At 42.7% G+C, this 15710-nt stretch overlaps 1 protein-coding gene across 3 annotated transcripts in view; it reads right to left on the minus strand.

The window, feature by feature from the left end:
- The window catches only part of TMEM154 (transmembrane protein 154), an 86607-nt gene that overhangs the window by 58453 nt on the left and 12444 nt on the right, over positions 1-15710 (minus strand). For all 3 annotated transcript variants that reach the window (XR_011316974.1, XM_069744073.1, XM_069744072.1), the window contains exon 2: positions 5232-5499. Coding sequence is in view for 2 of the 3 variants with exons in the window: in XM_069744073.1 (XP_069600174.1) it covers positions 5232-5499 (268 nt within the window). In the remaining variant the exon portion in view is untranslated. The remainder of the gene's footprint in view (positions 1-5231; positions 5500-15710) is intronic.

A 15710-nucleotide genomic window follows, 5' to 3' on the forward strand; every position in this document is an offset into this window, starting at 1 on the left:
ATTCGTTCTGTATTTTCATGACTATGAAAATTGTATATTCACACTGAAGGCATCAAAACTATGAATTAACACATGTGAAATTATATACTTAACAATAACGTGTGAAACAACTGAAATTATGTCTTATATTCTAGGTTCTTCAAAGTAGCCACCTTTGGTTTGATGACTGCTTTGCACACTCTTGGCATTCTCTTGACGAGCTTCAAGAGGTAGTCACCGGGAATGGTTTTCATTTCACAAGTGTGCCCTGTCAGGTTTAATAAGTGGGATTTCTTGCCTTATAAATGGGGATGGGACCATCAGTTGTGCAGAAGTCTGGTGGATACACAGCTGATAGTCCTACTGAATAGACTGTTAGAATTTGTATTATGGAAAGAAAAAAGCAGCTAAGTGAAAAAAAAAACGAGTAACCATCATTACTTTCAGAAATGAAGGTCAGTCAGTCCGAAAAATTGGGAAAACTTTGAAAGTGTCCCCAAGTGCAGTGGCAAAAACCACTACAAAGAACCGCTACAAAGAAAATGGCTCACATGAGGACCGCCCCAGGAAAGGAAGACCAAGAGTCACCTCTGCTTCTGAGGATAAGTTTATCCGAGTCACCAGCCTCAGAAATTGCAGGTTAACAGCAGCTCAGATTAGAGACCAGGTCAATGCCACACAGAGAGGAGACTTTGTGCAGCAGGCCTTCATGGTAAAATAGCTGCTAGGAAATCACTGCTAAGGACAGGCAACAAGCAGAAGAGACTTGTTTGGGCTAAAGAGCACAAGGAATGGGCATTAGACCAGTGGAAATCTGTGCTTTGGTCTGATGAGTCCAAATTTGAGATCTTTGGTTCCAACCACCGTGTCTTTGTGCGACGCAGAAATGGTGAACGGATGGACTCTACATGCCTGGTTCCCACCGTGAAGCATGGAGGAGGAGGTGTGATGGTGTGGGGGTGCTTTGCTGGTGACACTGTTGGGGATTTTTTCAAAATTGAAGGCATACTGAACCAGCATGGCTACCACAGCATCTTGCAACGGCATGCTATTCCATCCGTTTTGCGTTTAGTTGGACCATCATTTATTTTTCAACAGGACAATGACCCCAAACACAGCTCCAGGCTGTGTAAGGGCTATTTGACCAAGAAGGAGAGGGATGGGGTGCTACGCCAGATGACCTGGCCTCCACAGTCACCAGACCTGAGCCCAATCGAGATGGTTTGGGGTGAGCTGGACCGCAGAGTGAAGGCAAAAGGGCCAACAAGTGCTAAGCATCTCTGGGAACGCCTTCAAGATTGTTGGATGGCCATTCCCGGTGACTACCTCTTGAAGCTCATCAAGAGAATGCCAAGAGTGTGCAAAGCAGTCATCAAAGCAAAAGGTGGCTACTTTGAAGAACCTAGAATATAAGACATATCTTCAGTTGTTTCACACTTTTTTGTTAAGTATAGAATACCACATGTTTTAATTCATAGTTTTGATGCCTTCAGTGTTAAAGTACAATTTTCATAGTCATGAAAATACAGAAAAATCTTTAAATGAGAAGGTGTGTCCAAACTTTTGATATATATTCTAACGCATCGGGTATTCTAGAGTACGCATGTCCCCGTAGTATATGGACAATGATGATTCCAGAATTCGTGGCAGACTGTGCCCGTCGCTGATTGGTCGAGGCAACCTTTATGACATCATCGTCGCCATGGCAACCATTATGACATCTACGTAGATACTGTGCCCGTCGCTGATTGGTCGAGGCGAATTCGCGGCAGACTGTGCCCGTCGCTGATTGGTCGAGGCAACCTTTATGACATCATCGTCTCCATGCTGTGCCCGTCGCTGATTATTCGAGGCCTGGCAGCCTCGACCAATCAGAGACGCGGGATTTCCAGGACAGACAGACAGACAGAAAAACCCTTAGACAATTATATATATAGATAAATATATTAGATAGATGGATGAATAGCTGGCAATTCAGCAGCCATGTAGTGTAAAATCACAGCAGGAGCCATCAGCATAGAATAGATGGATTACATACAGTAAATACAAATAGAATAGGTAGTGCCAATTCTGGCACTTATCCTCGTTCTTCCCACTTGCCCTGTAGCGGTGGCAAGTGGGGTGATATTTGGGGGGGGGTTGATGTCACCTTTGTAGTGTCAGGTGACATCAATCCCCGAGGTTAGTAATGGAGAGGCATCAATACGACACCCCCATTACTAACCCCATAGTTACATTGTATGAAAACACACACATCCAGAATAAAGTCCTTTAATTGAAATAATGACACAGACTCCTTTAATAAATCTTAATTAAACCATACAACCTTGCCCATTCCACCATTCATGGTTGCCATGAATTTAGTGCATTTCTTTTCTTTTCATTTACGAAATGTGAAATAAAAAATGTAGAATGCTTTTCCATCTTAAAACTCATCCTACAATGCAGAAAGGAGGAGTTGTTACAGCTCTCCAGAGTTGGGACAAATGTCTGCAGTTACTTTATGTGACTGCTGACTGCCAGCACATGCACGGTCACAATTTTTCAGTATTGCCGATGCGAGCAGGCAGTCAAATGATCGCATGTATGCGCTTTACATGCTGTTGGTCACTCGGCGACTAGACTGATCCGACTTCTCTCAATTCTCCTACTGAACATATAGTTGTCACATAACCGCCCTCTCACATGGGGAATACCGTGGAATCGTAACGGCAAATAAAGTGACTGGAGAATTTTGTCCCATGCCTGGACAACACCTTCAAGGGCTCGCTCCCACAAGCATATAATATGGGCGAGTGCAATCCAATGTATTATAGAATCGCAATCGGCCCAATGTTACACTATGCGGCAATGCCGACTAGCGCTTTTTTAACTCATGCCGATTTGGCATTGGGAAAAAAAAATCATAGAATGCTCGAAGTGCATCTGAGAATAGGACCGTGCTCACCCATGTAAGTCTATGGGGGTGTCTAAAACATCAGGCTGCAATCGGACGTCATCCGAGTGCAGTGCGACAACTGTGTACCTGTGCTGCCATTCTCTCATTTGAGAGAATTGGATCATTGAAAGTTGACACTCGGATCAAACTCTGACAGAGTATGAGCCGAATGTCATTAGTATTATCGGCCCGATTCTCTCGCATGAGAAAACACTGACTGCAGCTTTATACCTCACCAGTATATCTCCCCTTTTTGCTGTTTCAGCTTCAGAACTATCGGCCTGTGATCAGCTGGTGTGGGCTGAAAACAACCTCTGCTGTGAAGAGATCTTACTTCTTGGAACGGTCTTTTGACAATAAGTTGATCAAAAAGTGTCCCCTGTTGGGACTGCTAGGATTCAGCTGGAATTTGTTGTAATTTTTAAGAAAGAGATCAATTTTTCTTAAGTGTCCCTAGAGGGATATTGAAGCATTACATGATACCCATTCAAATTCTAGGGGGTATCCCAATATATATTATTTTGTCAACCTCTATGCAGTCTAATAACAGCTCTCACGTACCCTAACAATGCCTTCAGATGGTCCCAGCTCAGTGAGGGCCATATGACCACTGTAATCTCCATGCACGGTTACCTAGTTACTCTTCACCTGCTTGGTGAGCTACTAGAGGTCTCCAGAGCAGAGCTGACAAGGGGAGACACGTCTGGGCTCACTTCAAAGTATGGTGAGGATACCCATTATAAAGGGTTAGCAGGAGTCTACTGAGCATGTGCAGCTTGCAATGAAAAAGCTGCCTGGACAGCGAGGCAGGCAGCAGCCTCTGCCATGCGTGTTGTCAGGGAATTTTGGAAGCTGATTGTATTTCACTATTTTATTTCTTTTAGTATTTTAAGACACTAACCTCTGATTAATATTGTAGGAATAACTCATAAGCTGTCTGTGATTACAGGACAGGTCTTACCCAGGGGGAGGTTCTATTTGTCACCACTCTCTACCTTGGTGGATGATGAAGATCCACAAAGGGAGACCATGTCTATTAAAGGAATTTGCCACTTTTAGAAAATTGGACCCCATATCTATTATGTAAAATGACAAAAGCAGGCTCTCTGCTTCTGCTCCCATCTCAGTGTTTTGGTTATAGTGGCAATGTCACATCGACCACTCACATCACCACTGTGGTTCACAACATCTACGTCAGCATGAGCTGCTGAGTTCAGTGACTGGCTGCAGCGGTGATGTGAGCAGTTGATATGACTCTGAAAACACTGAAGCCAAAGCTGTAATGGAGACTCAGAGAGTACTGGACCTGGGGAGGGGAAATTCTGTCTGAAATTGTCATTTTATATAATAGGCTACATTTCAGGTCCACTATCTGAACACATAACTCCTAAATGGGGCCCAGAATTTAGAATATGGACAGTCAGCACTGAATGTTATTTTTAGCCTTCTTTGGTGGCTGTATTGCTCTTTAAAGGGAACGTGTCACCCCAAAAATCATATATAAGCTAAGGCCACCGGCATCAGGGGCTTATCTACAGCATTCTGTAATGCTGTAGATAAGCTCCCGATGTATCCTGAAAGATGAGAAAAAGACGTTAGATTATACTTACCCAGGGGCGATCCCGCTGCGGTCCGGTCCAATGGGCGTCGCGGTCCCGGTACGGCGCCTCCCATCTTCTTACGATGACGTCGTCTTCTTGTCTTCCTGCCACGGCTCCGGCTACGGCGCAGGCGTACTGATTTGCCCTGTTGAGGGCAGAGCAAAGTACTGCAATGCTCAGGCGCTAGGCCTCTCTGTCCTTTCCCGGCGCCTGCGCAATGCAGTACTTTGCTCTGCCCTCAACAGGGCAGATAAAATATGCCAGAGCCGCGGCAGGAAGACAAGAAGAGGACATTATCGTAAGAAAATGGGAGGCTCCGGACCGGACAGCGATGCCCATCGCACCCGAAACGAACCAGAACCGCCCCTGGGTGAGTATAATCTAACCTTTATTTCTCATCTTTCAGGTTACATCGGGGGCTTATGTACAGCATTACAGAATGCTGTAGATAAGCCCCTGATGCCGGTGGCCTTAGCTCATATATGATTTTTGGGGATGACAGATTCCCTTTAACATAGGCCGTAAACATTTAGTTACTATTGTATCATTACTCCTCCTGAAAATGTACTTTTATACTGATAATAAAGAAAGAATATGCATATTTCAAATACTGCCATCCACATCAAAAATTAGCTATAACGGTAAAATACTTATTCCCTTTAATGTCCAAGAACACAGATTCAGAAAATCCTATAAAAAATTACATATTTTACCTTCTTGAAGTTTTTTTCGTCTTTTGCGCTTTACAATGAAAATAACGATGGGTATCATCAGCAGCACTAGAATGATGGCAGGGGCAGCATATGTCAGGATAGTGATCACTTCTGAATCCGAGCCATCAGGTGCTTCAGTGACTTCAGTGTTTGAGCCACTGATGACATCAGATGTGATTGAGGACAGGGTCTGGTCTCCATCGGCTGTAACTACACCGTATGTCTGGCTGGTTGGTGTGAGCGCTTTCTCTGTGGCAGTTTCCTCCATCTGTAAGTAAGCACTAAGATTGTACACATTTACAACAACCGGCCTAATACACCCATAATGGAAGATTTATTTCATCATAACAATTTTGGTGGTCTCGTGACGTTACCCCTCTTAATGCTGTAGTGGTTCTATATATGGAATTAGTTGCCTAGCTTTATAGGTGCTTATATCTTTTTGTAGAGACCTGATGTGCCAGTAATTAGAAATCTAGTGTAGAAATGTGTTAAAGGGGTTGTCCAGTTTGTGATGAAAGATTGTAGCCACACCATGTAACTGCAAACTTTTGTATCATCATTCGCACGTACCACATGTGTAAGCATACTCCGGTGCCAGAAACGAGAGTGGGTGGTCAAGTGCCCACAAGTATGTGATTTGCACACATGCAGGCACGTGCTGACTAGACGTGCTCGTTCTCGCTCAGTTCACTTGTATTCAGCAAGGCAGCAAACGTCTAGTTGGAATGTGGCCAGAAGTAAGCAAAACATATTCTTGCAGTTAAGTGACTGTCCTCTCTTGCCGCAGGCACCGGAGAACACTGACAACGTCGGATGCACGTGCAGTTAGGATTCAGATGTCGGCAGCGGCTGTAATGTGATCCCTCAGCAAAGACAGATTTGAAGACAGATTTGAGCAGTGAACGATCACTGCAGGAAACAGGAATGAGGAGAAGAAGTGCTGATGTGAATGTTGTTGTGAAATTACCGCAGAACCTTTATTTTAATGCTGCAAACTTCCTTTTACGTAATATGTATTGGTAATCATTCTGCAGTATCATCGCCCTTGACTTTTGATATTACAACCTCTTGCTGCCTCCTTTCACAATTATTGTGTTTTTATTAGAAGTATACCTCTAAACCACTATCTATGTACAGTACATTTATCTTGGACATCTTACTTCCCCTTTATGAACACGATAGAAAAAAGATTAATAGATTAATTTACAGTATAACTACAGCCAATATCACAGCTAGAGCTACTATGCTTTTATTTTGACATTTAAAACTTCTCCATTTTGCTATGTGCCATTTTATGCTATATTTTATCTATTTCCTGGCAGTATTGTATTTTACATTTTTATCTTAACATACTGTATACTGTTTGAGCTAAAAAAAAAAAAATTGAGACCAGAAATACAAACTGTGCTGCTCGTGCAATACTTGTTGCTGACAATTTGTACAGTATTGACAAACCCAAAAAAGACTGAATCATACGTTCATGTTTACATGATGCATTTTGGCCACAACTTTCCTTTAACGCTAAGCATATTTACCATTTTTTTAAATTGAGGCAAAATATCTATCACTAGTTTGTTGTGTGAACACGTCCCAACGTTTAAGGAAAAACACTATAGTCCTATACCCATGCATTGATGAAACATAACTGACACATTGTTCAAATACTAGAACTTTCAAGCCATAACAGATTATAAAAAAGCATACAAATGTATGTTTGTTGCTAAAAGTTGTACAAAAACAAAGCCTGAGCTGTGCAAAACCTTCCAAAAATAAGAACACAAATATGTAGAGTTCATACATGTCACTTATTACTACTATTATCTTTTTAAAAAACTGATGTGAGTATGGCTTAAATTCTATGTGTCGATGTGCGGTCTGAGAAAAAAAACGGACAGCACTAGGACGCACCACATGGATGTGTGAATAAAGTCTTAATTGACTGTGTTGAATGTCTATAAATATACACTCCATAACAAAGATTATATGATCACTTCTCAATACTCTTGTGTGTACTTGGATTTTTTTTATTTTACTTTTTGTTGTGCCCATTGTTCTTATTTATTAAACTGAGATTCCATAGACAGTTGATTTTAAAGGGGTTGTGTACTACCTAGGCAACTCTTTTTTAAATCAAATAGTTACCCTTATAAAATAAAAATAACATATACTCATCAGTGCCGCTCCAGCAATGTCAGCACGGGGCCCGCATTACACAACAATCAGCGGCCACTATTGAGTTTTTTGAACTCACAGTACTTCCCTTGGATGAACCTCAAGCAGATGCATATAGTGAGATTGCAACAGCAGATTGATTGCAGAGCTCATGTGACAGAACAATCTCATACAAGCCCTGGGAGGTGAGTATCTGGTTGTTTTTTACCAAGGAGGAATATTATAGTTAAAAAAGGGGTTGTCCCGGTAGCAGACAACTTTTTAAGGAGAGTGAGTCCTTATACAGTTGTGCCCAAAAGTTTACATACCCCTGCAGAATCTTTGCCTTCTTGGCCTTTTTTTCAGAGAATATGAATGATAACACCAAAACTGCACAAGGGACGTACTTGGATATTCCAACATGACAACAATCCAAAACACAAGGCTAAGTCAGCCTGTCTTTGGCTACAGCAGAAGAAAGTAAAGGTTCTGGAGTGGCCATCTCAGTCTCCTGACCTCAATATCATTGGGTCACTCTGGGGAGACTTCAAGCATGCAGTTCATGCTAGACAGCCCAGGAATTTACAGGAACTGGAGGATTTTTGCCAAGAAGAGTGGGCAGCTTTACCATCTGAGAAAATAAAGAACCTCATCCACAACTACCACAAAAGACTTCAAGCTGTCATTGATGTTAGAAGGGGCAATACACAGTATTAAGAAATGGGGTATGTGAACTTTTGATCAGAGTGATTTGGATGTTTTGGGTTGTCATTATGATTTAACCTCTTAGTGACAGAGCCAATTTGGTACTTAATGACCGAGCCAATTTTTGCAATTCTGACCATTGTCACTTTATGACGTTATAACTCTGGAACGCTTCAACGGATCCCGCTGATTCTGAGATTGTTTTTTTCAAGACATATTGTACTTCATGTTAGTGGTAACATTTCTTCAATATTACTTGCGATTATTTATGAAAAAAACGGTAATATGGCAAAAAATTTTAAAATTTTGCAATTTTCAAACTTTGTATTTTTATGCCCTTAAATCAGAGAGATATGTCACAAAAAATAGTTAATAAATAACATTTCCCACATGTCTACTTTACATCAGCACAATTTTGGAAACAAATTGTGTTTCACAGGAACTGAAACGATGTGGAAGGAAAAAATGAACATTTAACTTTTTTTTGCAAACATTTTAATTCAGAACCATTTTTTTATTTTCACAAGTGTAAAAACAGAAATGTAACCATAAATTTTGTTATGCAATTTCTCCTGAATACGCCAATACCCCATATGTGGGGGTAAACCACTGTTTGGTCGCACCGCAGAGCTTGGAAGTGAAGGAGCGCCGTTTGACTTTTTCAATGCAGAATTGGCAGGAATTGAGATTGGACACCATGTCGCGTTTAGAGAGCCCCTGATGTGCCTAAACAGTGGAAACCCCCCACAAGTGACACCATTTTGTAAACTAGACCCCTTAAGGAACTTATCTAGATGTGTGGTGAGCACTTTGAACCCACTAGAGCTTCACAGAAGTTTATAATGTAGAGCCGTAAAAATAAAAAATCGCATTTGTTTACACAAAAATGATCTTTTCGCCCACAAATTCTTATTTTCACAAGGGTGATAGGAAAAATTAGACCACAAAAGTTGTAGTGCAATTTCTCCTGAGTACGTCGATACCCAATATGTGGGGGTAAACCACTGTTTGGGTGCACCACAGAGCTTGGAAGAGAAGGAGTGCCGTTTTACTTTTTCAATGTAGAATTGTCTGGAATTGAGATTGGACGCCATGTCGCGTTTGGAGAGCCCCTGATGTGCCTAAACAGTGGAAACCCCCCCACAAGTGACCCCATTTTGGAAACTAGACCCCCCATGGAACTTATCTAGATGTGTGGTGAGAACTTTGAATGCCCAAGTGCTTCACAGAAGTTTAGAATGCAGAGTCGTGAAAATAAAAAATATTTTTTTTCCACAAAAAAGATATTGTAGCCCCCAAGTTTTTATTTTCACAAGGGTAACAAGAGAAATTGGACCACAATAGTTGTTGTCCAATTTATCCCGAGTATACTGATGTGCCATATGTGGGGGTAAACCACTGTTTGGGCGCACGGCAGAGCTCGGAAGGGAAGGAGCGCTGTTTTGGAATGCAGACTTTGATAGAATGGTCTGTGGGCGTTATGTTGCGATTGCAGAGCCTCTGATGTACCTAAACAGTAGTAACCCCCCACAAGTGACCCCATTTTGGAAACTAGACCCCCCAAGGAACTTATCTAGATGTGTGGTGAGAACTTTGAATGCCAAAGTGCTTCACAGAAGTTTAGAATGCAGAGTCGTGAAAATAAAAAAATTTTTTTTTTTCCACAAAAAAGATTTTGTAGCCCCCAAGTTTTTATTTTCACACGGGTAACAGGAGAAATTGGACCACAATAGTTGTTGTCCAATTTATCCTGAGTATGCTGATGCCCCATATGTGGGGGTAACCCACTGTGTGAGCACACGGCAGAGCTCGGGAGCGAAGGAGCGCTGTTTTGGAATGCAGACTTAGATAGAATCGTCTGTGGGCGTTATGTTGCGTTTGCAGAGCCCCTGATGTACCTAAACAGTAGTAACCCCCCACAAGTGACCCCATTTTGGAAACTAGACCCCCCAAGGAACTTATCTAGATGTGTGCTGAGAACTTTGAATGCCCAAGTGCTTCACAGAAGTTTAGAATGCAGAGTCGTGAAAATAAAAAAATATTTTTTTTTCCACAAAAAAGATTTTGTAGCCCCCAAGTTTTTATTTTCACAAGGGTAACAGGAGAAATTGGACCCCAAAAGTTGTTGTCCAATTTATCCCGAGTACGCTGATGCCCCATATGTGGGGGTAACCCACTGTTTGGGCGCACGGCAGAGCTCAGACGGGAGGGAGCACTGTCTGACTTTTTGAGCGCAAAATTGGCTGTCGTGTTTGGAGACCCCCTGATGTAACTAAACAGTGGAAACCCCCCAATTCTAGCTCCAACCCTAACCCCAACACACCCCTAACCCTAATCCCAACCCGATCCATAATCCTAATCACTAACCCTAACGATAATCACAACCCTTACCCCAAAACAACCCTAATGTCAACCCTAACCATAACCCTAATCAAAACCCTAAATCCAACACACCCCTAATCCTAATCTCAACCCTAACCTCAAACCTAACCCTAATCCCAATACACCCCTAATCACAATCCTAACCTTAACCCTAATCCCAAACCTAACCCTAATCCCAAGCGTAACCCTAATGCCAACCCTAACCCTAATACCAACTCTAATCCAAACCCTAACCCCAAATCTAACCCTAACTTTAGCCCCAACACTAGCCCTAACTTTAGCCCCAACCCTAACTCTAGCCCCAAGGCTACTTTCACACTTGCGTCGTTTGGCATCCGTCGCAATCCGTCGTTTTGGACAAAAACCAGATCCTCCAAATGTGCCCGCAGGATGCGTTTTTTTGCCCATAGACTTTTATTGTCGTGTCCGTCGTGCACTGGATCAGTTGTGTTTTGGCGGACCGTCGGCACAAAAAACGTTCAATGTAAAAAAAATTTGTACGTCGCGTCCGCCATTTCTGACCGCGCATGCGTGGCTGTAGCTCCGCCCCCTCCTCCCCAGGACATAGATTGGGCAGTGGATGCGTTGAAAAACTACATCCGCTGCCCACGTTGTGCACAATTTTTACAACGTGCGTCGGTATGTCGGGCCGACGCATTGTGATGGCCCCGTACCGACCTAAGTGTGAAAGAACCCTAACCCTGAATTTAGCCCCAACCGTAACCCTAAATGTAGCCCCAACCCTAACCCTAGCCCTAACCCTAGCCCTAACCCTATCTCTAGCCCTAACCCTACCCCTAACCCTAGCCCTAACCCTAACCCTAGCCCTAACCCTAACCCTAATTTTAGCCCCAACTGCTCTTCTCCTGTCGGCCGGCAGATGGCGATAGATGGCGGGCGCACTGCGCATGCGCCCGCCATTTTCTTTTCCCCGGCAGCCAGGAGGAGCAGCAGGAGGATCCAGGGACACCGGTGAGTATGATAGGGTCCCCAAATCCCCCTATTTCTCTGTCCTCTGATGTGCGATCACATCAGAGGACAGAGAATTACACTTTGATTTTTTTTTTTTTGCGGTCGCCGGTAAACAGTTAATTACCGGCGATCGCAAAACAGGGGTCGGTAAAACTGACCCCGATCATGTTCTTTGGGGTCTCGGCTACCCCCGGGAGCCGAGACCCCAAAGATTCTCCCGGTGCCGGCCGGCGGGCGCACTGCGCATGCGCCCGCCATTTTGAAGATGGCGGCGCCCACCGGGAGCCACGAGGAGCACCGGGGGAGATAGGTGAGTATCGGGGGGCCACCTGGGACCCTTTTTCTCTGTCCTCTGATGTGCGATCACATTGGAGGACAGAGAAATTAAAAAGAGATCGCGTTTTTTTTTTTTTTTTTTTTGCGATCGCCGGTAAGCGGTTAATTACCGGCGATCGCAAATGCGGGGTCGGTTAAAAAAAACCCGAATCATGTTCTCTGGGTTCTCGGCTACCCCCGGCAGCCGAGACCCCGGAGAAAATCCAACTCTGGGGGGCGCTATTCACTTTTTCCACAGCGCCGTTAATTAACGGCGCTGTGGTTTAAGTACCCTTAGCGGCCGCCGTTAAAAGGCGTATCGGCGGTCGCTAAGGGGTTAAAAAGAGAAAACACAGTAGTTTAACAATAAATGGCTTCACCCAACCACTAACCATGAGTGGAGAAAAAGTTTTGGTGTTATCATTCATATTGTTTTTATTATGTATACCCCTCCTCACATGTAAAGCGCCATGGAATAAATGGCGCTATAACAATAACTAATAATAATAATATTCTCTGAAAAAGGCCAAGAAAGCAAAAATTCTGACAGGGAATGTAAACTTTTGAGCACAACTGTATCTACGCAAGATCATCAAACTTGAAGAGAGGGAGAGAGATTAGATAGATATTCAGATCAATAGATCTATTGGTCAATTGATACAAAAAGATTATTATAAATATGTGAGATATAAAATCAGTGTTGTGTGTGTGGGTAGTTTACTGAACATTTTTTTTAGTAAATAAATTCCTATAGGGGGAAAAAAGGATCCCCAAACATTTTATTAAATAGCAGAGGGAAATCGGACAGATGGGGGCAGGTATTTATAGCCAGGGAAGGGGGTAATACACATGGAGCTTCTCAGGTTATTAATATCAGCTCACAGATGTATATTTAGCCTTTCCTCATTATTAAAATGTGGGACCCCCCAAAAAATGATGAAGGTTCAGCCTATAATTAGTAACCAGCAATGGCTAAGCACACAGCTGCATGCTGATATTAATAGCCTAGGAAGGGGCCATTGCTATTAGCCCCCTCTCAGACTAAGGCTGCCGTCACACTATCAGTATTTGGTCAGTATTTTACATCAGTATTTGTAAGCCAAAGTGGAACAATTAGAGGAAAAGTATGATAGAAACATATGCACAACTTCTGCATTTATCACCCACTCCTGGTTTTGGCTTACAAATACTGATGCAAAATACTGACCAAATACTGCTAGTGTGACGGCAGCCTAAGACTTTCATCTCTCAGCTGCTCCAGAAATGGTACATAAATAAGATTTGCCAATTATGGCACTTAGCCTCGCTCTTCCCATTTGCTCTGGTGTGATGGCAAGTGGGGTGACAGTATTGGGGTTGATGTCACCTTTGTATCATCAGTTGGCATCCCCATTATTAACCCCATAGTGATATTATAAAAAAATACACACTGTGAATAAAATCAATTAATTTAAATAATCACACAGACTCCTTTAATGAACCTACATTTACCAAAAACATGTATACTCAAGTCAATGCTCAATCCGCTGAAGCCAATGTCTCCTGTAACAGAATTAAAATAATAAACAACCATATCCTTCACTTGTCCGCCGAGAAGATAATAATCCATTTGTCCCGCAACACATCTAGCACTGCTACATCTGGCTGACAGGCTGCATTGTTCCATAATGAGATTATACAATGGGGCAAAAAAGTATTTAGTCAGTCAGCAATAGTGCAAGTTCCACCACTTAAAAAGATGAGAGGCGTCTGTAATTTACATCATAGGTAGACCTCAACTATGGGAGACAAACTGAGAAAAAAAAATCCAGAAAATCACATTGTCTGTTTTTTTAACAATTTATTTGCATATTATGGTGGAAAATAAGTATTTGGTCAGAAACAAAATTTCATCTCAATACTTTGTAATATATCCTTTGTTGGCAATGACAGAGGTCAAACGTTTTCTGTAAGTCTTCACAAGGTTGCCACACACTGTTGTTGGTATGTTGGCCCATTCCTCCATGCAGATCTCCTCTAGAGCAGTGATGTTTTTGGCTTTTCGCTTGGCAACACGGACTTTCAACTCCCTCCAAAGGTTTTCTATAGGGTTGAGATCTGGAGACTGGCTAGGCCACTCCAGGACCTTGAAATGCTTCTTACGAAGCCACTCCTTCGTTGCCCTGGCGGTGTGCTTTGGATCATTGTCATGTTGAAAGACCCAGCCACGTTTCATCTTCAATGCCCTTGCTGATGGAAGGAGGTTTGCACTCAAATCTCACGATACATGGCCCCATTCATTCTTTCATGTACCCAGATCAGTCGTCCTGGCCCCTTTGCAGAGAAACAGCCCCAAAGCATGATGTTTCCACCATCATGCTTTACAGTAGGTATGGTGTTTGATGGATGCAACTCAGTATTCTTTTTCCTCCAAACACGACAAGTTGTGTTTCTACCAAACAGTTCCAGTTTGGTTTCATCAGACCATAGGACATTCTCCCAAAACTCCTCTGGATCATCCAAATGCTCTCTAGCAAACTTCAGACGGGCCCGGACATGTACTGGCTTAAGCAGTGGGACACGTCTGGCACTGCAGGATCTGAGTCCATGGTGGCGTAGTGTGTTACTTATGGTAGGCCTTGTTACATTGGTCCCAGCTCTCTGCAGTTCATTCACTAGGTCCCCCCGCGTGGTTCTGGGATTTTTGCTCACCGTTCTTGTGATCATTCTGACCCCACGGGGTGGGATTTTGCGTGGAGCCCCAGATCGAGGGAGATTATCAGTGGTCTTGTATGTCTTCCATTTTCTAATTATTGCTCCCACTGTTGATTTCTTCACTCCAAGCAGGTTGGCTATTGCAGATTCAGTCTTCCCAGCCTGGTGCAGAGCTACAATTTTGTTTCTGGTGTCCTTTGACAGCTGTTTGGTCTTCACCATAGTGGAGTTTGGAGTCAGACTGTTTGAGGGTGTGCACAGGTGTCTTTTTATACTGATAACAAGTTTAAACAGGTGCCATTACTACAGGTAATGAGTGGAGGAAAGAGGAGACTCTTAAAGAAGAAGTTACAGGTCTGTGAGAACCAGAAATCTTGATTGTTTGTTTCTGACCAAATACTTATTTTCCACCATAATATGCAAATAAATTGTTAAAAAAAACAGACAATGTGATTTTCTGGATTTTTTTTTCTCAGTTTGTCTCCCATAGTTGAGGTCTACCTATGATGTAAATTACAGACGCCTCTCATCTTTTTAAGTGGTGGAACTTGCACTATTGCTGACTGACTAAATACTTTTTTGCCCCACTGTACATATAACATATAGTCATAGAATGTAAGTCCGCAAGGACAGGGTCCTCTCCCCTCTGTACCAGTCTGTCATTGTAAATTTGTTTACTGTAAACACTATCTATAACTCTGTACGTAACTCCTTTCTCATGTACAGCATCATGGAATTAATGGTGCTATATAAATAAATAATAATAATAATAATACAGCCTGCCATCCAGCAGAGACACTAAGCTGCCTCACGGTGTATGCCGTTCACCTTTTTGACGGCGCCACGAGCATGAGAACTTTGTCACGCTCATGGTGACGTCAGTGAGGTGAAAGGAGTTCATTGGATATGATCTGCGCTCAACTTGACCAACTCATCGCGAAGCGCTGAGCAAGCACATGCAGCTCAGTGTCTCTGCTGGATGACATGTTGGATAGTCACATCATGCAACAATTCAGCCTGCCATCTAGATGCAGCACTGCTTGACATGTCACAGGAAAATTGGATTATCTTCTTGTCAGACAGGTAAGGAATATAGTTGTTTATTATTTTAATTCTTTTACGGGTGACATTGTCTTCAGTGGATTTGGGATTGAGGTGAGAACAGCTGGTTTGGTTTAATTTAGAGTCATTAAAGGAGTCTGTGTCACTATTTCAATTAAAGGACTTTTTTCTGGGTGCGTGTTTCTATACAATATC

Source organism: Ranitomeya imitator, chromosome 1, assembly GCF_032444005.1.
Source record: "Ranitomeya imitator isolate aRanImi1 chromosome 1, aRanImi1.pri, whole genome shotgun sequence".
Classification (NCBI taxonomy): domain Eukaryota; kingdom Metazoa; phylum Chordata; class Amphibia; order Anura; family Dendrobatidae; genus Ranitomeya; species Ranitomeya imitator.